The sequence below is a fragment of the Anser brachyrhynchus genome, assembly GCF_964034855.1.
Source record: "Anser brachyrhynchus genome assembly, chromosome: 5".
Classification (NCBI taxonomy): Eukaryota; Metazoa; Chordata; class Aves; order Anseriformes; family Anatidae; genus Anser; species Anser brachyrhynchus.
This window is the reverse complement of record NC_137699.1, coordinates 9,257,028-9,284,952: the sequence shown is the minus strand read 5'-3', so window position 1 is coordinate 9,284,952 and position 27,925 is coordinate 9,257,028. Positions and strand designations below refer to the sequence as shown.

At 44.7% G+C, this 27,925-nt stretch overlaps 1 protein-coding gene across 6 annotated transcripts; it reads right to left on the bottom strand.

Moving 5' to 3' along the window:
* Positions 1-275: 275 nt before the first annotated feature.
* On the bottom strand, positions 276-27,011 carry LOC308195533 (uncharacterized protein). Of its 6 annotated transcripts, XM_080593133.1 has the most exons (5): positions 10,926-12,659; positions 10,527-10,593; positions 6,450-6,528; positions 1,410-1,512; positions 276-809 (listed from the first exon to the last, which is right to left on the bottom strand). In XM_080593133.1, the coding sequence occupies exons 1-5, from the start codon at positions 10,927-10,929 to the stop codon at positions 754-756; spliced, it is 309 nt and encodes a 102-aa protein (XP_080449259.1). In that variant the 5' UTR covers positions 10,930-12,659; the 3' UTR covers positions 276-753. The 6 variants fall into 6 exon arrangements, 2 of the variants coding, with proteins under 2 accessions (XP_080449259.1, XP_080449260.1); XM_080593134.1 differs by lacking the exons at positions 10,527-10,593; positions 10,926-12,659 and adding an exon at positions 26,673-27,011; XR_013951592.1 differs by lacking the exons at positions 276-809; positions 1,410-1,512; positions 10,527-10,593; positions 10,926-12,659 and adding exons at positions 3,232-3,713; positions 6,837-6,857; positions 7,032-7,587.
* Positions 27,012-27,925: the final 914 nt, after the last annotated feature.

Below are 27,925 nucleotides of genomic sequence, written 5' to 3'. Positions count from 1 at the left end.
GTTAACAGGACCAGTCCGTAGTGGTCTTGTAGCTAGGTATTATTCTCCTTCTCATCCTGCTGATATGAACTGAGTCACAAGGAGGGACTCTAAGATTGTTTAGATGCCACAGAAAACGTTAGAGCACAGTTTTCTAAAATCTCGTAGTCCCAATAACAACTTTAGAAATGCAACAGGTCTAATTAGTGCATTGTTTTAATGAACAGATGAACATTGTTTTAATGAACACATACCTACAGCATTTATGCACGTATTTCAAATGCACATGGTCAAGGATGATCTCAAAGTACTAGCATTATTAAGCAAATGTTAAATCCAAACTGAAAGCGTATTTTCTCAAATAGCTACCTACTTAATCGCTATAGAAAGTACATGTGTGTCCAGTTGCCTTTAAGGGGGAAATGGCAATCATGTAACACAGTACACTGTTGTGGAGTGAAAAAGAATCAGCTAGAAACGGGTATCAGGACACAGCATATGCTTAGGAAAATTGCAGAGGAATCTGTCGTCCACAAAAAAAAAACGAAGTCTGCCTTGGAAACCTGACAGGCAGAATTAACCACGACATTTATTTATGATTCGGGGCAGTGAAGAGAGTGCAAATTCAATTTTTAGGTTATTAAGACATTCCTTTGCCTCAGGACTACCATGTTGGTAGAATTTTATTGCTTTAATACCACTGAATTTAATTACTTTAAGTCCTTGACAGTTGCATTAGTATTTGCAATTTCAGCAGTACTTTGATTCATTGGCCTAGTCCAGAGTGAGTTTCATGGTCTGCCACACACTGTGATTGATTGCTGCTGTTCCTGTCAAAATTCAGTGGTTTATGCATATTGAAGAACCTGGTACCTTTTCGGTCATGCACATGCTTGCAATTTTTTCGGTCTTCACATGACAGAACAGATTTTTGCTTTGTTACCTATTACAAAGTATGCAGTTGATTATTCCCTCACACACTGCTTGATTAACATGTAGACAGAGCCCAGCATTTTGGCAAGTGCCACCTAATCTCAATGCCGTTTATTTTTTCCACATAAAACTTGACTACGTGAGTTGTCTCAGAATTTTGCTAGTCACTCCTGGAAAATGTGGGAGCATATACAAGACATATAAGAAAGCCCTGTCTGTTATTCTGCTTTTTGGAAAATTTGTCTTTTTCATTCCCTCCTGCTCTCCTGGCCTTGTCTGTAGATGAAAATGTTATTTACTGATGACAACGTTGACAGAGGAAGCAGAGTCAAACTGGAAAGTCAATAATGTGTCTAGATGCTAATTAACATTAATACTCCAAAACAAATATGTTTTTTTTTTTTCCTCCAGAGGAGAGTACTTGATCTTGCAGATGTTCCTTCTTAGTAAAATGTAAAGTAGCTGGGAAAGGCCTCATATAGATAAGACAGACTCACCCTGTTGTATGATGCAGTAAGCATATGTTGCACCGTACCGCTTCACAGGAACCCCTTCACCATCACTTCTTAAGGACCGCAGACTTCTGTCTACTAAATTCATCTGTGACAGCAAAACAAAACCTTGTCTTTTTTGTGTTTTCTTTAGTGTTCTATACAAACCAAAAACTCCTTTCAAGCACTAACATGACAAAATTTACCACTTCCCATATGCAAGTGGTGATGGGGCAGTAATTAAGCTGGTACACCTACAAGCACGTTTTCAGTGGTACGCAATTGAAATCGCCCAGGGAATGAAATTGTGCTAATCAGCAAATTTCAGCTGAAACACAAGCTGTGTAACTTCAGCTTAGATGGGACAGGGAGGTTTTTAAGAAAACTGCTATCAGGTTGTGTTGTTCTGTGCAGTCATAGAGTTAAGATTGCGCTAGCAACATATGCCCGCCTTTCAAGAGCTTTGCTTAGTGTCCTTTTAAAGTACCGTACAAGAAAAAGTGATGGGCAAACAGATGGCAACATTAGAAACGTCTCATTTCACTTTATAAAAAGTTACTTGAACCCTTAAAGATTTGAGTGTACTTTAAAAAAGAACGAGCGTTGAACTAAAACTACCCAAAATAGACTTGGCAGAACAGCCTTTTGAAACAAGAAAATAAACATGCTGAGGCTCCCTCTGCTTTCATCACTGGCAGCAACGCGTGCCCTCAGCCTGTGGGAAGGGTGGTCAGAAGAAGAAACTCTGCCTCTGCAGTATGCTCTTCTTCTCACTTCAGCTTGGCAGGGTTTTCTGAGTAGGAAAGGGGTGACAGCTGCAAATTCACTGTGTGTCCTGCACAAATACAGGCGTGAGTTAACAGTGAATTCCAGGGATCAGCTTTTATTGAATTTAGACTGTGCTGTAAGGGAGTAGGTCATTGCTTCCCCCTAAAATGTAATAAAAACGTCTACGAAGCCTTTAATAAAGAGACTTAAGGAAGATCCCAATTTCCACAATAAATATATAATCATACCTGCAAAATAATCATGGCAAAATATTTTTATGACATATTAGACAATCAGTGGTAATATGCAATGCTTTCGATGTCTTATAAAACAGAGTAGACTTCTAAGTTATCAAGACAATATATTTTTTCTACAGTACGTATAAAAGATTTTCTTCTTTAAAGAAGAAAACAACTGAGCAGGAACGTCAGCTCACTAGAGTTATATGAAATCTTACATTGTACATCTTCATCAGGAAATACAAAGTTTGCTATTTCACATCTTTTGAGAATAGCTATCCTGAGCAGATGAACTGTTACGATCAGCAAAGGGTCACAGTACAGAATAAGCATCTGTGCAGTTCAGGACCTTGTAAGCATCCAAACTGGAATTTAATTTCACCTTTTGGCTCTTTTCCCTGCATTGTGGTAATTTCTCTGCTGTCTCAGGCTACATCTGAGGCTTTTGGTAACTCTGGTGCTCTTCGGCTAGTTCTTCTGCCACGCACCATTTCTCTGTGTACCTTTAGATGAACCATCTCAGAACAAACCTCTCTTGGATGAGAAAAGTCTCTAGAAAACACTGGTTTGACTCCTAAGATCTGAAAGTGTTCTGTTACATCCTGTGTACTAGACATGGAGTACAGCTCTGCGTAAGTCATTAAATGTGTCCCATTGACCTAAGTGGGAGTTGGACCAAACCCCAGCAGATCGTTCAAGTTCTTTAAGGTGGTTCTTGCTCTCCTTTTGTGCAAATGAGAAAATTTGAATACAATTAAGATATATATTTGGGACTGAAGAGCAGATGGATTTGGCTGTGTGCTACGTAATAAATTTCTGGCTTTGTAAAGAGACTTTTTTCGCCAAATGCTTTTGACCAAAAAATGATTTGTAAATACCATTTCTCAAAGGTCTGATTGTAGTAAAACGGATACAAACTGCTAACATAACATTGAAGTGAAATTACTGTCAAACTGTTTATGCTTGCAAAAACGCATACACCATTTCGGATCTCCAGCAGATTGTCTAGCTCCTCATAATGAGGTCCTTTTGTACAGAAAGGAATGCAAGTCTCAGAGATGTTGACTGTGTTTTTAGTAATATCTCTGAAATGTAATGAGCTCCAAGAAGTGTGCTAACACACATCGCTGCACTTTTAAAGCTCAGAGATAAGCATTTAATGTGTAAACGTGTAACTTCCTTTTAAAACATTCAGATGTTAAAACATTATCTTTCTGTAGACTTGCATAGGGCCAGAGGACTTGTTGATGAAGCTCTACATAGTCTTCCTTTCTCCAAGGGTCTGGCTCATTGGTATCTATCACTGCAGGAGCAACATAAACAGGGTTTAGTTCCTGTGGTCCCAGGAGTTTTGCTATTAATTGCAGTAGCAATAGGACTGGACCACTCTGAGCAGGTATCAGGTAGGTATGCTGCCCCTTTGCATGGACAGTGTGCTATATACCATTAGTATATTATCTCCATATCAATAAAGAATTTCAGAATTACTTTCTATATTTTGAAGAATATATATTGATCATGTCCTAAAATGGAGTCTTTAGCCAGTCTTTCCTCTCCCCATCAAAAGTGCCAATCTGATAGCACTACAGGTAGATTAATTTTGTTTTCGTAAAGTATCTATTTTATCATCTTTATGAAGCCAGTGAATTTGACTAATGTTAACTAGACTACATTAGTAGTAGCTAACTGGTATAAGCCTGAACAGAAATAATATGATCTTCTCCCATATTATTTTATCGTGTTATTCTGTTTTCTAATCTTGCAAATATTCTCAAGAGGAATTACATGCATAAAATAACCTCATATTCTTTAATGTTTTCATGCTTGGGCCCCAGCTTACAATATAATTTATATTAAAATTGTTTCTGAGTATAAAAACCTGCTAATTATTCCAGATTCTGTGTTTAGTAATGCATTTTGAATGGAGAAATACGTCTTATTTGTCCAACTTTATCTTTTCCTGTTTCCTCCTGATCTGCTTTGTAGTTACACATATGGGGAGAGCATTATGCACATGGGAAAATATTTCGTAATTTGGTGATAAAAGTGCTCTTCATGCTCAAGGAATAAAGGATTACAACTGATTTGACATTTTATTTTTTATGGTTTTGGTTAAACAGCGGAAGAAGCGATTCAATTCGTAATATGATTTGTGAAGCTGTATTTTAGTAGTAAGTACAGAATGAAATTTGAAACATTCATTTTTTTGCATGTGTACATTGTAGTAACAGGGGATTTTAGTTTTCTTAAAGTGTACTTCCTTGTGTTTTACATTTCAGCTGAAGGACTGAAATTAAATTTGTGTAGGAAGCCAATAAAAGGGGTTTATGAATACATTCAACTGCTACTTTTTTTCAGCCTATGACAAAGTGAATTTCCATGACAGCTTGTAAATTCATGAAATTTAGAACTTCAGTTAAAACCAAAAACGAACGATGAAGGAACCTAGAGTACAGCTGCAAGACAGCAAGATTTGGAGACTTAGGCACTTTTGAACCATTTTAATGTTTTTCTGCACCTTTGAACTGAAATACTTTAACCAGCGTGGTGTGCTAGTGTTTACAGACTGGGATTGTGTTCCCTAAGTCCTATTTGTTCTGTGGTTTCAGTGATGCTTGCCCCATAGGTTTTTAGCCTTGCAATTCAGTGAAAATATTTCTGTATGAAATTGGCCTTCTGAGGAGCACCCACATAAAAAGTATCAGCAATAACAAGCTGAAAGTCAGATTCTAATACCACAAACCGAGAGGTGAGTTCCTCTAATAGCAAGGAAACTACATTCCTTCAACCTTTGTAAAAACAAACCACACCAACAAAGAAAAAACCCACCTAACTCCAGTGTCCCTTGCTCCATCAAACATTAAAATCAATGATTTGTAACAGATGGAAACAAAGACTGCTTGGGTGATTAGGGGAAAGAAAAGCCTAACTTAACAAGGAGCAGGGAAAAGAGAACTACTTTCTTTGAGTGTATACTGGGGGTCAAGGGAGGGAAATCTTACTGCGACAACAAATAGATGCAAATTAGCCAGTACTAAAGTTAAGAATTAGGAGCAAGTTCTCTGTCCTTACCGAAATCTGATTCTGAATAACTTTTGGAGTTGAAACAGGAGAGGGGGAAAAACAAACAAAAAAAACAACACAGAAACAGGCCTTTACAAGGAAGATCATCTCATTTATGAAAGGGGTTAGGACATGGTTCCTGAAATAGCAAGAGACTGGATTTCCTGATCCACATGCAAGACCACTGTGGCTTTGGAGACAGCTGCATCATGCATCATTTTTGTCTGTCTATATCCACTTCGTGTAGCACAGCGTGACAGGTGGGCTCTCAAAAGCAGCAATCCCAATGCCACTGTCACTACCAAGTGGTAATGCTTCCCTTGCCCTCTGCAGAGCAGAAAGCATCAGTAATGGTAATCACATGCTTTCCTTCCTTCTTCATCATAACCTCAGTTCTGGCAAATCAAATTTGATTTACCACACTATCCATTTTTCTCTAGGATGAATTATTTTGTGCCTGTATTTCCGCAGCTGCTAGAAGTGACCTGGGAGGAAAGCCTTTCCCACGGTAAAGCAGGAGTGCTTGCAGCTCAGTACAAGCTCTTCCCATAGCCCCGTTGTACTTCTGAAAGAAAGCGTGTTGCAGGCTCTCTGGCATCTTCCTCTCCTGACAAAAAGCTTCAGAGCTAATACTTCCAAGGCTCATAAACATCAGCCTCACTTTCACTCATAGTTTTTTCCCTTTCTCCTCGCAGGACAGGAGTTAAAATAGTTAATTGTTCACCTCAGACAATCTAAGTCTATCTTCTGCCTTGGAGATTTTGTCTTTCAATTGGATACACCTGTTTTTTAAGCTACATAAGTCTCCAACAGATAGAACCTCAAGACCGGTACCTGTGTTTTAATTCTACTTGTTGTGACATCAGAGCTTCTCGTCTGTCCTGCCTTGTCAACATTCAGTTCCAGTATTTTCAAACAAATTTCCAACACTTCCTCTGGGAAGCTGCTCTAGAAGCTTTCCAACACCAAGCCTTACCTTCACCCACAAGTAGTTGAGCTTTACTACATGAACCATGGCAGAACGAGAGTGGGTATGCCCAGCAAGGCAAAGACCTCTACAAGGGAACAGACACAAGGCCAATTAGTTTTATCCTTTTCATCAAATAGGAAAGAATTTACATGTACTTGTACATTTACCTAATCCTAGCTACAACACTCTACAGGGTACAATGCAACTGTCTCTGTCAAATTATGTAACTATTTAGTTTGAAAATATTTCTCCATATAGTCTCATCCATACGATATAAATACCCTTGCAAAAGTAGTCTTTCATCTCTCTCCTTTTTAAAATGACCTTGAAATACAAGAGTCCACTGAAATTAATAATATTTTTTATTCTTCAGAAAGACCTATGCGAACTTACATTTCAAACTTGTCATGTTGTCTGGTTTTGGCTTACACAGTTAGAAAGTGAACTTTATGAAAACATCTAGAAATTCTTTGTATACCAAGTAAATATACTCAAAAAGTAAGAAAGCAAATTATAGTAAAATGCTTTTTTAAGAACACAAAGGAAAATAAAAATGATAAAAATGAAAAAATAAGCAGATGAGCAGACCTAGAATCTTGAATAAATCTGGGATATCCCCTCTCTAGAATTATTTTGGCAAACACACAGGATGGATTTACATAGAGAAACCCTGATGAGATCCAGGCTTTATCCCCTTTACTCAGGTGTTGTGAGTGTTGTGACGACAAATATGGGGGACTGGTATCACAATAAAATGGGGAAAATAAAAACCTCTCTCTTAACTATGCAGGGAGGGCTACGAGTAACTTTCATCTCATTCCTGTGCTGCTATAATTTATGGTAGTTCAAAAAGAGTACAGCCAGCTCCTGTCCTCTGGAGTGCAAACACACTGCCTCTCCTCCGCGCCCTGCCATTTCTGTTTAGTGAGAAATAAATAGGGCTTTTGCAATGAGCCACACAAGAAAACTAGGAAAGAATATTAAACTTGAAGAAGGGCCAGCTAAGGTTGTCCAACTGCTGCTTCTTTCCTCCACAGCTGAGAGAACTGCATCATTAAAGTTAACGCATGCTATTAAAGAACAGCATCAATTTTAGAACACAAGTTTTTGTTGTTGTTGTTTCTTTTTTGTTTTGTTTTGGCAACATTCAACTGGAGACAGTGTCTCTCTAAACTCACTCAGTTTGCCTTGTTTTGTAATACAACCTGTTCACTGAGGTTGACCTGGGTCAATAACGAATGTACCAGCAGCAGTCATAAGCATCATATTTATCCATTGAATTTTCCTTTGTTTTCCAGGTGGGAATCTCACAAAGGCAAAAGGCTGCTTTCTACTTATGCTGTGCTTGTCTTAGAAAACTCACAGGGACTTGAGTGGAGTGGATGCGAAAAGTCCTACTTTTCTGCAGGTTACTTGCTGTGCCCAGAGACCTCTCTCTAAAGCTTATCTCCTGAGAAGAAGGGAACTCCTCAGAAAGTTTAATTAAGAACATTTCAATTACATTCATTAGCAGCATGCTTAGATATCTACTGCTACAGAGATTCTAGCTTAAAAAAAGGAAAAGGTGAGTTAGCTGGAATAAAAAAGAAAAATTAATATTAAGCATAACCATAATGGTGAGATTTATTGTTTTATCTTTGTTCTCATTCTGAGAATTGACTCTTTTTAAAGTCAAGACATACTTCAAACATTAAATCTCACCATATATTAACACACACAGAATGCTCTAACACATAGTGAAACATCCCGTATTCTGAAGGTGTAATAATCCTCAAAATCATCGTCCTAAACAGATGGCTGTAAAACATTCTATGATGTCTTTCAGGTGAAAGAGTATTCTTATGCATTAACAACACGTTTTTTATGGGGTGGGTGATGCACGAAGCAGAGCAAGATGAGTCCATCAGTAGCTGGATGCACCAACCCTCTGCTTCACAGGAAGGCAGGACAGAGTCCAAAATACTCAGTGACATACTTCACCTTGTTTCTGTGATTTCATTCTTAAGACAATCAAGGGCAAGTCCCTCCTGCTGAGGGACACTTTCCCGGAGCACAAAGCCTGAGCTGCTCCTCCTCAGTGATAACACGTGCTGGAGCCTAGCTGTGCCAGCTGCTTGAGGCTCAACTTCTCCCCTTTGTGCAAGCATCTTGATGACAACGAGGAATGACGCTTCCTGTCTTCTAGCAAGCTCACCTCCTGGTCTTTTTCTTGTAGCTTTTTCTCCTGAACTCACCATTAAGTCTGCTCAGTTAGCAGTTTCCCCTTCAAAACGGAATTATTTTCTGCTGCGATGGTGGAAATGCCATGCCACATGCACATGCACCAGTACATGAATTGCTGTGGAGGAGAACCACAGCCCAATCTATCACCCTCAAGTCCAGCAGTATTGTGCAGATTTCTATAGCCGTACTTTTATTAAAGGTCACATAAGATGTTTCAAATGCCAAAAGAGAGATTACAGGTTTTTATCGTGCTTAAGTGTGAAGGATTTTCTAGAAGGAGAAAAACCAGAAAAACCAGAACCCGTCTCTTGCACTCCAGCAAGATCCTGGTGCATTTAGAAGCAAATGCAAAGAAGCAGGCTTCATTAAAATAAATAAATAAATAGATGGAACTTCATTAAGAACAACAAAAAAGAAACACAAAGCTTGGCAGTTGGTTTTACTTGAAGCAAGGTGAAACCAAGATATCTAAATTTTTTAATGGTAACCCAGAATGAAACAGAGAGACACCAGGATACCCAGGAGTTGTGTGGCTAGGGAAGTCCCCAGGAGACGCACGCTCAAGTCTCTGCGCAGGCGGTGGAAAGCAGGGAGGGAATCTACGGTGTCTGAGGGCAGCACACTACTCACCCCCAGGACACAGTTTATTCTAAGGCTCTTCTACTGTCTTTTATGTAATTTTCACTGTCCCTTGAAATGCTTGCTTCTGTTTCAGTGCAGAGTGAAACCAACTATGAGAATTGCAGTTTTCTGTCTTCATTTTTTGGCAAAAATAACTAACTGGAATAGAGTAATTTGCAGTCTCCGGCTCAATGAATATTGATGCACCTATGCAAAATTAAACAGCTCCATTCAAAGAAAAAAGTAACTATAGCATTATTACATAAATCATATAAATATCTATAGCCCCCAACCAGTTCTAGTTCCAAATTAGGATCCTAAATGACCTAGTTCCAGGTGAATAACGTAACCAGGATATTGCCTGGTCTGGAACGGCTTGATCATTTCTCCTCTTTCTCATACCTCATTTTGACTAGAAATTCTCATTTGAGCCCAGCAGCCTAGTGGTAAACACGTTTCTGAGGTGTCTACTCAACATTTGTTCAATAAAGCATTATTTTTTTTTCTCATTTACATGCAAAGATTAATCTACCATTTCTGCTGAGACCCAAGAATCATGCCTACCAAAATGTTCTCCAAACTATTTCCCTTTAAAAGGAAAGGTAAAGTCAGTAAGCTAAAGCAGACAAGCTCAGTGTGAAGGTGCAAAACCAAAAAAGCTAGGCAGAAGTAGAGAAAGAAGTCAACAGTTCTACTCTGTGTTCCCAATAACTGTTAACATTTTTTTAAAGACCATGCTTTCCTAAATCTCTGGCGGCCAGGTGCCTGGAATTGAACTACTCACAAGCTCAGGTGACACGGGATGGGACCCCACATGCACAATCCCAGGGAGCACTAAAACCATCTCTAACTTACTTCCAGAAGCTTTCTCGGTGTATTTTTCCACCTAAGACTGACAGTTCACACATCTGACCCTCTCACAGTTTCTCACAATATGCTTTTTTCCCTGTCACAATATGCTCCTCCCCCCCCCCCCAAGACTCTGCTACCTGGCTTCGGTGCTAACCACAGCCTTATTTTTGATTCTAGTATCTGTAACACTAGGCTATTCCAAAACCACAGGTAAGAAAGATTAGCTAAAACTCTGACTATTTCTGTCTTCGGGAATAGAAAATCTGAAACCATTGATGCATTTTTATATAATCAAATCAACTCTCACGTAATTCCAACTGCTATAATTTTGGTTTTATGCAACAGCTTTATAGGAAATTCTCTAAGCATGAATGAATTACCGCCTACCTTCCGCTTTTAGTGTTTTCTGATAAGGACATCTGAGGAAATCCTCTGTCCATGCCTGAATACAGTACTATTTTGGAAGGGAATATGGAAAAAGAAATATGTAGCTGAAGGTATACAAGAGATTGCTTTTAAATACCTGCTGAATTTCAGCTCAATGTAGTATCTGTTACTAGTCTTAAAAGAAAACAAACAAAATTTCAACGCTGATGGAAATCGGAACGATAATTAACATTTACTTAATAAAAGACACATCCTTATTTAAGAAAGTACAGGAAAAATGAATTGGGTTTGTTGGAATAGCCAGCTACGTTTCTATCTCTGTTTTAAGATAAACTTTCACAGTCTTGTCTTGTTACTCATGTTTTCTAGGTGAGTAACCAGACGCTGAGGTGCATTTACCCATTGTCAGTGTGAAGAGCTCATCTTTCTTGCCTCTGACCAGGGCCAGAGTGTCCCTGCGGACACAAGCGCATGTGCCCGTGTGTTTCAGCTGAGGGCTCCCATGCCACAGCGTGTCCCTGCCTCCACATGGTTACCTAACCTGGCATCCCCAGGAACTTGGTCATCATCGCTCGTCTTGCCCTGCGTTGCTTAATATCGAGTGACTAAGCACTGCTCTCTGCCACCCACTGGCATATTTTTTGCGTTATATACCACATTGCAAAACCTCCACTAGCTTCATCTCTTTCGGCAAGGTGAGGAACGAGCCTGCCCCACATCATTACCCAGCACATGCTCGATCTTATCGGGGAACAGCCTGAGGAGACGCTCAGCATACCAAGACAACAGGGGGATTGCGGTGAGGAGAGGCTGCCGGGTGAGCGGCAAGGCACGGGACAAGCGGCAGAGCCTCCTGGAGCTCCCCCAGGGCCTGCCGGCCGAGCTGCCGGCGCTCCGCGGGGCGAGGGGAGGCAGGCGACGCGCCCGCACACCGTGCTGCCCCTCAGGGCCCGGGCACAGTCTGGGCAGTGGTTCAGGCCGAGCAGGCATCCATCTCGTGCTGGCAGGCAGGCAGAGCGCTCTGATTGATGGCTCTCCGGGGCTTGTCTGTACTAACTCTGAGGTTAAAATAAGCAGATCAAGTTGCCTAAAACGAGAGAGTGTAAACACTCATTGGAGGTTTCTAGGGCGGTTAAGTGTTTCTAGTTGGAAAGTTGTCTCTGTTTCTCCTGTTACGTCCCGCCACCGGTCAGAGGCTTTACCTGTGTTTTGTGCCAGGTGCAAACTTGGAGTTTGTCCTTCATGGAGAACGTCGGTGCAGCAGCACCATAAATGCCACATCACCAAGCGTCTGACAAAGCACTGAGCCGCCTCAAGAGCAGGAGGACCCCCGAGGATCAGCCCGCCGGCAGCCACCCACCTTTGGCATGGGCCCGGCCAGCGGCATTGCAGTCACAGCCCCGACAGGGCCCAGCGCACCGGGGAACGTGCCACACGGGTGGGCTCCGTCCTCTGTGTGCAGGGTCATGGTAAACAGCGAGGCCCCAAAATGTCTGCTTGGGGTCGGCTGGCCTGGAGCAACGCTGAGGGGGCTGAGTAGGTGGCAGTGGTACAGGGCGTGCCCCATCAAACTTCCTTGTGAATGTGGGCCTACTGCCGACAAACCAGAGACAACAGGGAAAAGCATCTATTTCTCATGTGATGAAAATCTTTGCATTAAAGTGAATTATTTTCTAATAAACTAACTGAACAGCCCCCATTCTCGAAGTGCTCTGGCCATCTCTGATCAGAGGCTGAACTCAGACTCCTCATAGACAGACTCAAGAGTACTACTAGAATAACAACAGTAGCAGCTAAACCACAGGGCGGCAGATTTTGTGTACTAAAAAAATCCCAAATGTAATCATATTCTGAGGAGGCAACTTCAGATTTTGCTCATGGGTATAAGAAGTTTTTACATCATCTTTTGAGAAGATCACCATAGCTGAAACCGATTGTCCTGTGCCATTGGAAAAAATGGCACTTGACATGTCAAGCAGGAAAGGTTTTTTTTTTTTTTTTTTTTCTTTTCAGAAACAAAGATATAGCAGTTTGCCAATTGTATACAAATTTGGAAGCATTTTTATAACTGCAGACACTCTTTCTAAAGATTTGACCAGCCAGGAGAACAAAATCCAGAGCTGAGTTGTTCAATATTCCAGTCTGATTAAAGGTAACAAGAACAAGTGATATAAGCTGAGTACAAATGAAGTTCGACCAAAAATGAAGAAAAAAGGTTTCTAACCCCAAAATAACAAAGTTGTGAGAAAGATTCTTAACAGCAATGGGGATGAAGAATGGGAGCAGAAGATCCTTTTTATTTTAAGGAGACCAGCAATGGATGGTCTACACATTAAGATGGTTTCTCAGCACTGGTGACTGCTACACAGCGCAGGTGCTGCTTCTAGTCTTCTAATTTTATGTCTGTTATCTCCACTTAACAAAGAACAAAAAGTGATTATTTTTTATTTTTTTATTTTTTAAATCTTAGTCCTGAGGTCAATGTTGCTGCTATCAGCTTACTCTCTTAGCATGGACAAATGGACAAGATGTTCTTGTTACGTATGCACTTCTGGTCTCAAACAGCTATGGCAGAAATGGGGAAAAAAAAGTCAAAATATGGCAACGAGCATGATCACACGTAGAAAAACAAACAAACAATGTGGTAGGCTAAGACTCTACCTTCTGGAAATGGGTCAGCTAAGGAGGTAAGCCAGAGGTCCCAGATGACCGAAGCAGGAACCAGAGCAGGGTCAAGTGTTTGCCACGCGTCTTCCACTCCAAGCATGCAAAGGATCCAGAAACAAAAAATGCACTAACATATGGTCCTCCACAGAAAGCCCCTGGCACTGCCTGTCCAAGGACACTACTAGTATCAGCATCTCTGGGCCAACAGGAGGTTCAGCCAGCACCAGCTCAAGAAGTTCCTTAATCTGAAAAAGTCATCGTCAGGGAAAGTACAATATTTACTTGCTGTTCTTATTTCTCCATAGCCTGCTCATGCCGCTGCTGGAAAGAGGCTATTGGGCTGCAGGGACCTTCAGCCTGGCTGCTCTGATTTTTTCCTTCCAATTTTGTTTATAAGACTGTGGGGGATGATTCAAAAGCAGTTTCTGAAAGGAAGAAAGATGGCTGGAGAAAGCATGGCTAGATTTGTTTTCCTTGGAGAGCAGCCATATGTAAATAGTATAATTAGTTCTGGAAATGAGGAGCGTGACTTAGCTGTGCTCCCAACCACCTTCTCCTCAGTTCAGTCTTTGACACCTTTCCAGGGAAATAGCCTGAAGCCATGGGAAATTTTCTGATTCTCCACCTTCTGCAGAGAATCACTGACAGCAGTCTGTTTTGTCTAACTGCACTTCAGATTCTCTTGCAACAGTCTAATCTGTAACGAGCTTTTTTTTTTTTTTTTTGGCACAGAATGAGAACAGATCTGTTAACATTCAGAAGTGGTCTTAAGGCTTTTATGTTTTCAGCCTGGATTAGAACACCTCAGAGAAACACCATGTAAGAACTAAGCTCTTGCCAATAATTTCATGCTCTAGGCTAGATGTAGACCACTGCAATACAGTAAGTGTGATGGCAGACAATACAAGAGGATCTGGATGTTTTCTCCTCCTCATACCTCCCCACGAATTCATAATTAAAAAAGATTGCATCATACTGCAAAGAGAAACACTGTATCATCTGCCTTAGTTTGTTACCCCAAACTTATTAAAAGTTCATAAAAATTTAGCACAAGGAATGTATCACAGGATATACAGTATTTCCAGTTTGATCATTTTTTACTCAACACAAAGGGAAAGCTGTTACCCAATATACAAAATTAATGCTATAAATAATTCCAGTGATGTCTTAGTAAGAACAGGAACATTTTAATTGCCTTCTGGCAGTTTTGGATTACACTTCACGCTGCACCACATCTGTGCTCTACAGATGTGTAAAGTGCAGAGCTTTCTTCCAGTGGCTAACAGTTGTGGAACAGTTGGGGTGTGTGTGTGCGCGCGCAAAATCCAGAACACATTTATAACAGCCTGGTGCTACAGGGGTGTAATATTTCTCACGTTAAATAACAATCTATATTTTTGGGAATGTAACATGGCAGTAATCACAGCATCTTTTCAACAACCCATTTGTGAAGACCAAAACCTACTTCTGTTACCTATTCTCACACTGTCTGCTGCTACATTGACATCTCTGAATAATCCACTACAAGCAGCATCCATTTTACTGGATGAACTGAGGGACGGCAATGGACGTACTCTTCTTCATTCTGCCCTTCTCTAGCAGATCTCCATGGTGCAGCGGTTATAACCCAGTTGGGATTTGGCTCAAAGGTTAGCACTATGCTTGCATTGTTTCACATGATTTTGAAGAGTTTCTCTGTTTTTGAAAAGACAGTTGAGCAAATAAGATGTATAAAATTATTAAGAAGCTGGAAGGCAAGTAGGACTGGCAAGATTAGTGCTGAGGATTTAAGTAATTGTTTGAATAGTTTTTGATGTTGTATTCAGCTGTATAACTCTACCCTTGTTTTGAAATAAATTAAAACATTTGTAGAATTATCCATCTTACCAACACTTCTGTATCGACATGGCTCTCTGCTATAGCCATTATGATTTTCCCCTGGGAGGAGCTAGCTTGATAGCTTGCTAGTTTGAGTTAAATGACTTAAATGATAAGTGGCATTTTGTTCTCATTACACTAAGAAAAGTCAATCAATATAAAGCACATCAATGCATTAATGTAAAAGCAGAAACCAAAGAAAACTGATATTAAATGGAAATTTAGAATCCATTATATTGAACACTACAACTCAATTTCCTGAACTAGAGTTGACAAACCACCAGTAAATGTCCAGTAGGGAATAGTTCTGCCCTGATTATACTGACTAGATGATTGAATAGGTCTTTTCCTTCTCTAATACCTATGAACATATGAAAATCAATGGCAGCCCACTTAGTGAAAGTACCTTCCCTCCTTTGCCTCAGACGCGTGGTACAAGCTCCCTTTGTGAAACGACGCCAAAAGATCTGGGCTGCACCTCACTTGTTGGGGTGCGCCCCATACAGGAGCTCTGGCCACCCCCTCCTCCTTTCTCACTGTGGGGCTTGGTCAAAGCGGGAAAGGAAGTGCCACTGGCCACGGGGACTAGGCACGGACTTGTCCCACAGGAGGGCTTCTCCTCCATTTGGGTGCCTTGACAACATGGGTGACGACTATGCCAGAGAGACTTGCTACGTGAACTGATCCAGCTTGTTTTTCTGCCAATCGTGTTGTCCTGCAGGCTGCAGAAAGCTCGCATTTGAGGAGTAGATGTGGACACCTTTGTATTTCCAAGATTTGATTGCAATTCTCATTTCTGAGCTGTCATTTCATTTAATTTCCAGTAGATGCTACTCTACTCTAGATGCTAGCCATAGCCAGTAATCACTCCTTCCCTGAACACCAGACCTTTACAGCAATGCTTCTCTGAGCATTTTCAGAATACAGGAAAACAGTCTTTCACCATCAAAATTTGATCAATGGTATGAAAATGATTAATTAGCAAGAGAAAAGGAAGGAGCAGAGGTAGGAGTCAGATCCTGTGATATTCCTGCTTAATGAAGCCCATGCTGAAAGGCTAATACAGGACTGGATTCAATAATTTAAACACATTTTGGTAAACAAATGCAAGAATATGTGAAATCACATTATGCATCAGCAGTGCTGGTAAAAAGCAAGGATGCGTATATGAGAAGCAATAAGACCTTGTTCGGTAGTGAAATAAGGGAAAATGGAATAAAACATCCTTTGAGAGGAGTCTTTATGAATATAGTATACACACAAATTTGGCCACAAATGGTTTCACGTTCCTGTTTACAATACCTAACATTATTTGCACAGCTTCTTTTTGACCGATTTTGACATATTTCTCTGCTTTTCTCAAGAAGAACATGTGGCAGAATCCTTTCCATCACAGAAAGGGTTATAGGTACCTTTGTAAAGTCTTTTGAGGCAAAAGATATGGTTAAGCTTTAAAAAAAAAGATTGTTTCTAAGCTTTTTTAATCCATGTGTTCACTAGTGCTCTGTGCCATGGGCACCAAGGCCTGCCATCCATTACAGAGCACAGAAAATCTCCTAATCCAAGCTGGGCCAAGGTAAATTCCTTGCCAGAATTTGCGTTCATGTTATTTGTCACCGTGCGTTTTGCACACTTGTGCTGGAAGCACTTGGGTGATAAAGCCTGGCAGCAGGTGTCCCACATACAGCCAGTCCAGGGCACTGCTCCCTGTGACAAGAGTGAGGACATTGAATTTCCACGAGAGCCTTGCACTGATATCAAACACCTGGCGGGACAGAGACCAACAGCACTCACAGGCAGATGTCCCCGTTCAAAGCTCTCGCCCTCCACAAGGCGTGCACGCTGAGAGACGCTGGGGGGTCCCTGCTGCCCTGGGACTTGTCCCAAAAGCCGGTACCCTCAGGCACGATGGCCGTGCTCTGAGCAGCACATCCCCTCCTGAGCCCCAGCTGGGAGCCGACGCTCCTGCTGCACGTCAGCTGAGAGGCTTTCAGGAAGAGGGACAGACGCAAGCCAAGCCGACCGATAAAGCAACAGAAATTCCGTGAAATTAGCAAAAAGGAAAAAAGAAAATGAGGATGTGTAGCTTCAGACTATAATTAGCCAAGTCTACTGTGAATATTAATGAATAACGCTGAGCAGCAGAGTTTTGCCAACACTGAGTATTTCTATAGCGACTCGTCTACAGAAGTCTTTGCCACTTTTTTTTTTTTCTCCCACTGATACTTTCAGTAAATTTTAAAATAAGTGGCAGCATTAAGTTAATCTTTTATTTAGCTAATAGGAACAGGTTGCATTAGAGCTTTCCTGGAATAAATGTAAGTGTACTTTAAACTGAACACCTAATGGCAAATCCACATTCAGCTGGGAACTGCACTAAATACAGCTTTGTCAAATCTTGAGCTTTTATTGCAAGTGTCACATTATCTGACCTTTTTCTTAAAGCTCTAGTTACCAGAACTGTGTTATTATGTGAAAATCTCAGCTTTTACTCAGGGAATAAAGGTTTCCAGCTCCGATAGCTACAGAGAAAATGGCAATTCCAGAGGCTCCTGCAGAAAATGAGAGGTACCTAAACATTGACTGCTAGAGAAAAGAGATAGAGGAGCTTCAGCTCTGTGCTTTAGGCACCCATAACTATGGACATTACAGGTGGCGTGGCTGTGTGGGAAGACACACTGCTACGCGCCGAGGGGGCAAATGGCCCAGTCTCCCCCTTCCTGACTAGCTAGCCCATGGGGCCCCTGCCCCAAGCTGGAGGAGAGTGTTCCCAGGCATCGCCATGAACCTGGGGCTTCAGCCCTGCTCAGTAATGCCAGTGAAGTCTCTGGAAGGCATTCAATTCTACTGAGCTAGGATTAATTTAACCGCAGCGGTGTTATTTGTGCACCCGATAACCTTTTAACCCCAACATCTCAGGCAAGGCTGTCACCTTGGTATGATAAGTTGGCTTCCTTCCTTGCCCTCATCAGCTCTGTTCATCTCCACCACGCTGAGCTCCAGGCCTCCCCCGCCTGATTCCCCAGACGCTTTGTTTCTCGTTTGAACTTTAGCTGCTTGAAGGATAATGTCACAAGCAATCACTGCGGCAGCAAGCCTTGCAAACAGGATGCTGTTGCTTTGCATAAAAGATCATCTTTATTGAACGCGTTGCGTGGGAACCTTAATTCAGCATCAGGAGAGATGACTACAAGAGCCTCCTAGACTGCAAAGCGAGTACACATCAGGCACCACTCGCAGTCGAGAGCTAAAACACACATCCCTCCACGGAGCAGAGCCTCCACGGCACCATGCCCACTGCTGTGCTGGGCCTCCTGCTCTCCTTGGCTCTGCAGCCAGCACCACCAGGCTGCCTGCTCCCACGCCGGGACTTCAGATGTCCCCAAAGTGGTAGTGGATCCTGCAAGCCTCAGAAGGTTAAGGTTGCTTCAGCATCTCTGGCTGGGCCACCCACATTGCTTTCACCTCCTCCCAGTCGCGACGCTGAGTGCCTATGTCACCCAAAAGCAAGCACTTCCCTTGTAAATCACAGAATCATCTAGGCTGGAAGAGACCTCCAAGACCACCTAGTCCAACCTCTGACCTAACACTAACAAGTCCTGCACTAAACCATATCACTAAGCTCTACATCTAAATGTCTCTTAAAGACCTCCAGGGATGGTGACTCAACCACCTCCCTGGGCAGCCCTTTCCAGTGCCTAACAACCCTTTCGGTAAAGAAGTTCTTCCTAATATCCAACCTAAACCTCCCCTGGCGCAACTTTAGCCCATTCCCCCTTGTCCTGTCACCAGGCACGTGGGAGAACAGACCAACCCCACCTCGCTACAGCCTCCTTTAAGGTACCTGTAGAGAGCGATAAGGTCACCCCTGAGCCTCCTCTTCTCCAAACTGAACAACCCCAGCTCCCTCAGCCGCTCCTCGTAAGACTTGTTCTCCAGACCCCTCACCAGCTTCGTTGCCCTTCTCTGGACACACTCGAGCACCTCGATGTCCTTCTTGTAGCGAGGGGCCCAAAACTGAACACAGCACTCGAGGTGCGGCCTCACCAGAGCCGAGTACAGGGGGACGATCACCTCCCTAGCCCTGCTGGCCACACTGTTTCTTATGCAAGCCAGGATGCTGTTGGCCTTCTTGGCCACCTGAGCACACTGCTGGCTCATATTCAGCTGCCTATCAACCAGTACTCCCAGGTCCTTCTCTGCCAGGCAGCTTTCCAGCCACTCATCTCCCGGCCTGTAGCGCTGCTTGGGGTTGTTGTGCCCCAGGTGCAGGACCCGGCACTTGGCCTTGTTGAACCTCATACAGTTGGCCTCAGCCCATCGGTCCAGCCTATTCAGATCCTCCTGCAATGCTACAATTCCTCATTGCAACGCTGGAAAGGGGGATGCGAGGACTCTCATTTGTTTTAAATGAAAGATGACACACCAAATAAAGAGAACACAGCCAACCACACCAGTACGTTACAGCAAGACTTGAGCAAGTCTCTTAAACACTCCGTGCCAAGCTCGCCTGATCATAAAACGCCCGCATACCCCGCAGCAGTGTTCCACAGACAACTGTAATTGAGGAGTGTGGAGGATGAGCTGCTCCAACAGGGAAGAGCATTATTACTTATTGATGCTCTCTTCCACATCTCATGTGTTCCACAGCCCATCACTCAGCTGGGAAAGACCCAGGATGCTGCAGTTGCAAGCTCTTCCCCTCCACACAGATGGTAACCTAGGCAATATGCAAACATCTGCTCCGCCAGGGAAGGGCTTTCCTCCTGCCTTGCTCATCCCTGCCCAGGCACAAACCATGGCAGTAATTAGGACGGGCCAGAAACACTACTCAAAAGCTGAAAGCAAAATATGAGAAACTGCAGCAGTTCCCACACAACCGCATAGCTAAATAAGAAAAGATTAGTAGAGAAAAGTAATCTCTTAAAAGGCCAACCAATCCATTAGGAAAAGCAAACACGCACTTATTATTTTCTCCATTTTCCTGTAAATGTTGTTAGCGCGGAAGCGATGCTCTGCCACGTTCCGCAGTGCTTGTGCGAGACGTTAATTCTCAGGTGATAAATGAGAAACTGAGACAGACTTTTCCAGAAAAACGGAAAAGATCAGCCCTATGCCTCAGGTACTGTCTAATTAAGCCATCCATTACAGCACGCACCATCTAAAACCCACAGGGATGGTTTTTTGCTTTACAGGTGGATGCGGCATAAATAACGTCCTTTGTAAAACGCCTCCACCATCGGTTTTAATTGATTGCTGCATCGATTGCGTGCACGCATACGGCGGTGGGGTCTCCAAAAGGATTTTCATAACTGGTCATAGCACTCACAAAAGCAATGTGCGCTCACGGTTTACGAGAATGATTTTCCCTGCGTCGCTCTCTGCTACCCCAACGCCTCTTGCCCCCAAGCAGCCGGTGGCTGAGCCAGCTGCCTTCTGATGCTGAAGGCTGGGGGAAACGGGTGGCGATGTGTGCCTGGGCACAGCCTGGGGGGGCTTACACAGCAGCTCCACAGCCAGGCTGGAGGAAACCGCCAGACAGGTAGCCAGCACATTGGGAATCCCAGATTTGGGCTTTTGAGTAACAGATTGCTGAGCGCCCAAAGAACCAGAAATGTCAATTCTCTTATAGCAGCAGCAGTTTTTTTTTTTTTCCTCTCTTTTTTAGCTCCAGTTTCTATAGATATCTCAGACTTTGAGGAGCGGTGCGAAGTGAACGCCGTTGCACAACCGTGCGTTAGGGACGGCATTCAGCATGGGGGCGTGGGAGGGGATGGCAGCTTGCACGCACGGCCTGGGAGCCCCAAAGGATGTCGTAACAGCTACGCGGTGAAAACATCTGCTCCTCACTGCGGCGCCTCCATTTCAGGCACCGGCAGCACGCAAGCACAAACAAGCCCCGAGCGGAGGCCGCTCACATCTAAATCCCCACATTGGGATCACGGCCACGGTGTCCGACTGCTCTGGGGCCTCCAGCGTGGCCTCCCCCCGACCCAATTCAGACCGCTTCCCCTGGGAAGTAGGCCCCAATATCTGCAGGAAGGGAAGGCACAAAGTGCCAGACCCTGGCAGAGGGGTCCCGTCCAAGCACCAGAGCGCAAGACTGCATTTGCAGGATGTGCCCAGCCCCACGCAGAGGAGGACCAAGGGGCCTCACTGTGAGATGTTGCAGCATTTGCTTGCCAGGCCAGAAACGACGTCTGGAGCCCATATTTTCCTTCACTTCAAACTTGAAGTGCGCCTGAGGAGTCTACAGTCTTTGACAGAGTTTTATTTTTTGCAGGGGGTGGGGTGGGGTGTATTTTGAACAGCCTTTAAATACCCTGTGGGTAGGAGTATTTCCAGTTTTGGCATGATGCGTGCATTCTGATAAATGAAATCAACCTACAAAGTGGACCTTTGCATTGACAACCAATACAGCATGCGTCTGTGCTAGTGACTCACGCAGCCTGTCATATTTTTTGTTTTGTTATTTAATGTATAGTTATATTTACACCATAAAAATATTTATATCGTGGATATTTTAACATCAACGAACAAATACTTGGTAATACGCATTTACAGAAAGGATATTTTTGTGCTCCGTGACGCTGAAATCTTTATAAATCAATTTTTCAAAACTTCAGAACATTTTGTGGAGTATGTTGCTCACCTCAGAAGAGAGAAAACTATATGGCAGAAGCACTGCTGAGATTTTTGCATGCTTTTCTTTGAGCATGCTAGAGATATCAATGTAATTAGTTAATAACACAAACCTGGGCACGCCATCCTTGTCCAAACAGCATCGTGAGCTGATCAAGTCCTGCCACAGCCGGGTACAGGAGCACCTGCCCTGTTGCTGCTGGGGCAGGTCCGAGGAATCTCAGCACGGGCAGCAGCCGTCAGTACCAGGGGAGAGAAATTTCTCCGAACCACACCAGCCAAGTCCTGTGACACTGCCTGACCCAAGCGGGGTCCCTGGGCCGTGTCCTCCTCCCATACGCTCATTATGCCCGGAGCAAGCCTACGAGGTGTGAAGCCGCAGACGGCGCTGGGCGACAAGGAGCGACCAGCGAGGAGCAGGGCTTTTCCTGTCTGCAGTTCACTGTTGTGTTTTGAACAGAAGTCCCTGCGATTCACCGGTGGCTTCCTACAGCTGATCCCGGCTGTGGCAGGAAGACCGCCCCCTCGTAATGCAGGTCACTCAGCAGAGCCCGCGGCCCTCTGCCCAGCACCGTGCTGTCGGCGGCCTGCTCCCCGCAGGGACACCAAGCCACCAGTGCTGTGACACTTTCTGTCCTGCTCTACCACCGGCACGCCACGGGGGCTTTCAGAGCACCGCAGGACGCTGAGGCAGGCCCGGATGGCAGTCACAGTGCTGAGCAGGGCCTCCCGGGGCCTGTGCTGCTTGGTGCCAGGTTAAAAGCACTGGATGGCTCAGGCGCCTTCGCTTCAAAGCCGAGCGGGGACTGCCGGCCAGCCCCACAGCTGCAGCACATCTGCCTGGGCGCGGGGCTGGGCCTCCAGCAGCCTGCTGCAGACAGCAACCAGCAGCACCCACAGCAAAACAAAACAGACGAAATTAATGGGAAAGCAGAGCCAGGGAGCTTGAGCGTGCCCGAGGCCAGGCACCAAATCTGTGGCAAAACCAAAGCACCACTGATTTCTCATCCCCACGCGATTCACAAGGCAAGCGGCATTTGCAGTGCGTTTATGTAAATCCAAAACAGACTGCTGGCCTGGCTTTAATTTTCCAGAAAGCCGACCTCGCACAGCTTGGGAGCGCAGAGACCGACCCAGCAGGCACAAGCAATGCACATGGCTGCTCCCCAGCCCCGTGGTGAGCTGAAGAAGCGCCCTGCCAGTGCCAGTGCCCCGGGATGGCAGCAGCCTCCCGGGCCAGGTGAGGTCCTGAGCCTCTGCTGGAGGCGCAAGCACCACTGAGTGGCTTGGGTCATGGCACCAGCACTGCCGGCCACTACGGCTCTTTTTTGTAGTGCTCTGAAAGCACAGAAACACATTTCTAAGAAGCCCACACCAAAGGAGACCACTGCTCCACCCTGGCCTCCGGCAGCAGCCAGAGCTCTTCCAGCCTCCGCCAGTCACATCTCTGGGGCTTCCCAGTCAGAAACCAGCACCATGCCCAAAGGCTCCTGCTAGGGTCATTTCCTGTTCCTTCTTCATGCCTCCCACTTTCATAGAGTAGCACAGGTTGAAAGGGACCCACAAGGATCATCAAATCCAATTTGGTAGGCACAGTCCTTTTCAGAGGCAGGATTGTGCTCTGTGATCAACATAAATTGTTTTATTTAAAGCAGAAGAAACTTAAAACTCATGGAAAGATTCAGAGAGATCCAGGCATACAGCTTTGTTCTGAAATGCTCAAACATCAGTGCGTAGGTGGTCATGTCAGTAGTCTTGCACCAAACTGTAAATTATACAGTAGCATAATTTAGTGTACTGCAGATATTGCCATGCGTAATACCTGACACATACTTTATATGGGATGTTGCACCAATTCTTAGAAACTGCAGCTATCTGCTGTGTTATGAAGCACGTAACTGAGAGTACTGTGGTCCTCAAGGGGAATTTATGACGTGGCTGTTGCTGAGGTAATGCACTGCAGACCCCTAAAGTCATCTCGAGCTACAGAAATGCTTTATTTTAGTATCTCCTCACACAAACTTCCTGCCCTGAAAGTTCAAGCAAGGCTTTAGGTTGTCAGCCCATTCACTGTATTATTTTCAGTGACAGGCAGAGCTAATTAGCTTGTATAGTGATTGTGTGCACTACTCTACCCTCATTATTTCTAGCCTTGCCATGCAAGCAACAATTACGACGCCGTAAGGACACGCAGAGCTATGCCTGGAATCTGTTGAACTCGGCAGAGGCGCATGCCGGAGCCATGCCGCACCACCACAAAGGGTTTACAAAGAGGTCTCGCATGCTTGTCTGCCTTTCCTCTGCCCCAGCAGCTCCTTCCCAGACGGCCCAGGGGGAACAGCCCCTGTAGACCCCACAGGAGTCAGCACCCGGCTGCTGTCAGGGCCTCAGTGCACCCGGCCACGGCACAGCTGGCAGCTCACCGGGGAGCTGAAGGCCACAAGTGTTCAGGAGAACATGCAACGCAGTGTTTTCTCCCAGTAGCCTCTTCCGGGTGTTTGCCCTAGTTCCCTATGGAGAACAAAGCAGGGTGTAGCTTCACACCGCCAGGTATCGCTTTCCACATTTCATTAGACAGCTAGGTGACAGCAAGGCTTCTGAAGACATGAGCCTAGCACGTTCCTCTGGAGGTGCTAGGAGAAGCCCATGGGTTGTCAGAATCCTAACACTGGGTCCCCTAGACCTTATCAGATCTGGCAGTGAGTTAGCACAAACTTGTTTTACACACACTTCATTTCTATCCAAGCCCTGTGCAGCCTGGAGAGGAGAGCCTCCTGCACCCTGTCTCCCACAGCAGAGTCCCCTCCGTCCTCAAAGCCGTGCCCTCTGCTGCTGGGGCAGTTCCCTGATGGGCACAGCAGCTGCCAGCACGGCTGGGTGAGCACGCCTGGGCTCACAGCCCTGGGATGCAAAGCGAGCATTGCACAGCAGCACAGCAAGGGGTGGACGTGTAAAAGAAAAACCGCAAGGTGATGTGGCTGTTGGGAACAGTCACACTGAGGCCGCCTACAACTCTCTTCTGCACCCCTAAGGATTATAAGAACGGTCAATGGCACCCAGCCCACATCAGCTTTAAGACTGATATTGGTTTAAAGTGAGAGAAGAGTGTCCTAGAGATGGGGAGGTGGAAGGCGATGTGATGTTAGAAGAAGCAAGCAGAAGCCACCGGTGCCCTAGGGTGTTGCTGCACCCAAGCACTAGCAGGGACTTTCTGTCAGCAGCCAGATCTGCATCTACATCAGCACCACTGCCAGATAGCTGGATCCAGCCTTCTGGAGCAGCTGCTCCTACAGGTCCAAAAGACTATTAGTTTGTGAGGTGATAAAGTCTTTTTTTTTTCCCTTGCTTATTTTAAGAAATAATTAAATAATAATAAAAAAGCTGCAGTTTCAGCAAGAGCAAGAGTTGTTTGTGTGCTGTTGGTTCCAGTAAAAGACGCCCATACTTCTTGCAACCAAGCAGGAGTAAGCACAGACTTTTTGTTGCTTGCTCCCACTCCAGCAGAGAATTGGCCGACACAGGTGCAGCTGTGCATCCTGTTAGCAAAAGAGGAAGCAGTGGCAGCAGCACTTATGAGGTTGCTGTCCTGCATCATATCATCTGTGCTTTACTTTTGCTAAGGCCCACTAGAATCTTTCTCTCAAAGCTCTCTCATATGTCCCTGCATTCAATTTCCCAGCTGTACTGGTTTGGACATGATTATGTGCATTCAAGTGAGAATAGAAAGCAGAACTGGAAGTGGCATAACCTCATCGGGCTATTTCCTAAATTCAGATGACAAAGTTGGCAGCACTAACTATTTCTGTAACACAAACATGACTGTATAGACTTTACATTGTCTTTAAATAACAGATTCCCAAGACCGGAGTCCAAATATAGTGAAGCTTCCATTAAGGAACATGCTGGGGTTAGAGCAAAAATGAGTTTCCCAGCAGAGTGGTCTTTAGTTAAAGGTCAGAAAAAATTATAATTGGAAACCTTATTAGGGTAATTTAAGATACTCGGTGTAGATGCCAGTTGAAGGAATATTTAGTGCAGTAAGTACCTAAGCGCTTATCGAGAGTCTGAGTCCTTTAAAAGGTTGTTATAATCAGTATAACACAGTAGGAGAAGATAGCCTAGTTTATGTACGTGAACTCCAGCTTTAACTTTTGAATTCCAGTACTTTATAGTCTTAAGCTAGACCAGACCTTTTTTTTTTTTGTGTGTGTGTGGATTATTCCAGCAGGGAAGCACCTCCTGCATGGTGCCACAAGGTGCTGCTTCTGAAGCCGTCCTGGCAGCAGTGCCCGCCACCTTCCCCCTCACACCCGTCACCCGAGAGGCTGCTCCTGCCACATGGATCCAGCCCCGCTCGAGCTTCTGCAACAGCACAGCCTCAGTACGAAGGGCGTTTATTGCAAGCCAGCACCGCCCAGCCCAGCAGACCCTGCAGCAGGCGAGCGCTGCCTGCAGCTCCCAGCAGCAGAGGAGCTCTCACTGTCCTCCCAGGCAGGGGGCTGGGAACAGGGATCTGCAGCAGAGGGGCTGGTTCCTACCTGTGCCCATACTGCCCTCCCAGAAGTCCACTGAAAGCATCCCTTCCGTTGCAACAGGCACCTGACCAGAGCGCACGGCACGTAACTGCGCCACTCGCATCCCTGGGGCTTGCCCGTGCAGAGGGTTTTGTGACCGGACATCAGTACCTGCTCTCCCTGCACCCTGGACACCAAATCCTGAGCAAGCTGCAGTCAGAGACACAGAGCCAACACTATAGCACCAGCCCTGCCAACAGCAAACCAGCAGCACCAACAGCTAGCTTGCACGTATAGGTAGTTGTGGTTTTGGTACGGACCCCTGAGAGAACAGATCAGGTCACAGACAGGCTTTAGGAACTCACCCTACAGACAGGGAAGGAAAAACCAGCAGCTGCGTGTCGTTGCTTTCAACAGAGCATTGGCATAACAAGCAGCAGCTTACCTCTGGGTGCTTTCTGCCTCCATGTAACAGGATGAGATTTAAAAGACCTGATTTCCAGAAGCATCTCAATTTCCACAGCTGAATCCCAATCTTTCTTTTGTTACCTCGAAAAGTTGGACCTGCTCATGAGATCTCCAGGCATTTCTCTCCCAGAGATGTAAAAACGAAACAAACAACCAAAAAACCCCACCAACCAAACAAAAAAGCCCTTTCAATTCAACCCCAGTGGTTTATAACAATACCACAGTCTTTAGCTACCCCCAAATGGTAGCAAGCTTTTTGTAAAAAACAAACACAAAAAGCAGTTGAGAAAATCTTTCCCTCTCCCACCGCAGAACTTTCCCAACTTTAAAATTGCTTCCCAAGGTGTAGCCTTGCAGCTGTTTATATTTACTCCAAACAAGCGCATTCATTCCTTTTTCATTTTAATTGCCCTGCCAGAAGGTATCTTCTGAATGAGATCTTAATTAGGAGAAGTAGCCTGTGGAAGCAGAGTATTGGATCCACCTGGGACAAATTGAGATAAATGTCCTCACCTTCTCATTGCACTTTAACGGTGCCTTGATATTCTGTTCAAAAATCTTCTTTTACTCTGCTATTGTTCTCGGGCTGAGCGATTTAAAAGCCTAGCTTTTGCTCTAAGTGGTGACAGCTATGGAGACACCTTTTCCTTTCCCCTCCCGGATGGTTCATGGGTACAAAGCTAAGATTCAGTAGAGCCTATGCATGGACTGTCAGCTCCTGCATCTTCCCCTATACCTCAAAGAAGGATTTTAGGGTGCCCCTTTTCTTCCCTGGGTACCCGTGCCAAATGCTTAACAGCAAAATAAGCCGTAACAGCCTCCCTCATCTCCCTCTGTCGCCGTCAAGGGAAGAGGGCCGGGGGCTGGCTGGTGTTTGCTTGGGAGCCCGCGGCGGAGGCAGCAAGCTGCCGGGGCCGCCGGCTGCCGCAGCAGGGAGCCAACACGGCGTGCCGGGAGCGCGGCCCCCTCGCTCCGTCCAGCAGCACCCTGCACGCCTCTCACTGCTGCTGGGGGCTTACTTCGAGACAACAATAGCCCAAGCAACGTGCACGCGTGTGCGTTTAATATAAACGAGAATCTGCAGAAGCACCATTTACTAGGTTCTCGCGGAGGCATTGCTGGCACCGATCTCCTGTGAAATTCACGGCAACGGCATTTCCGAAGGGAGTTTGGGTTTGTGCTTTTTTTCCCCTTAAGTTATATGAAAGTCTTCTATTCATCATGAAGATT

Bases quoted from the DNA above. Each gene is read 5' to 3' on its own strand.
- LOC308195533 (XM_080593133.1), bottom strand. The intron at 1,513-6,449 runs GTAAGGCTTGGT...TTGCTGTCACAG, and splicing joins TCAACTACTTGTGGGTGAAG to ATGAATTTAGTAGACAGAAG. The intron at 810-1,409 runs GTGAGTCTGTCT...GAATTTTGACAG, and splicing joins TTACTGCATCATACAACAGG to GAACAGCAGCAATCAATCAC.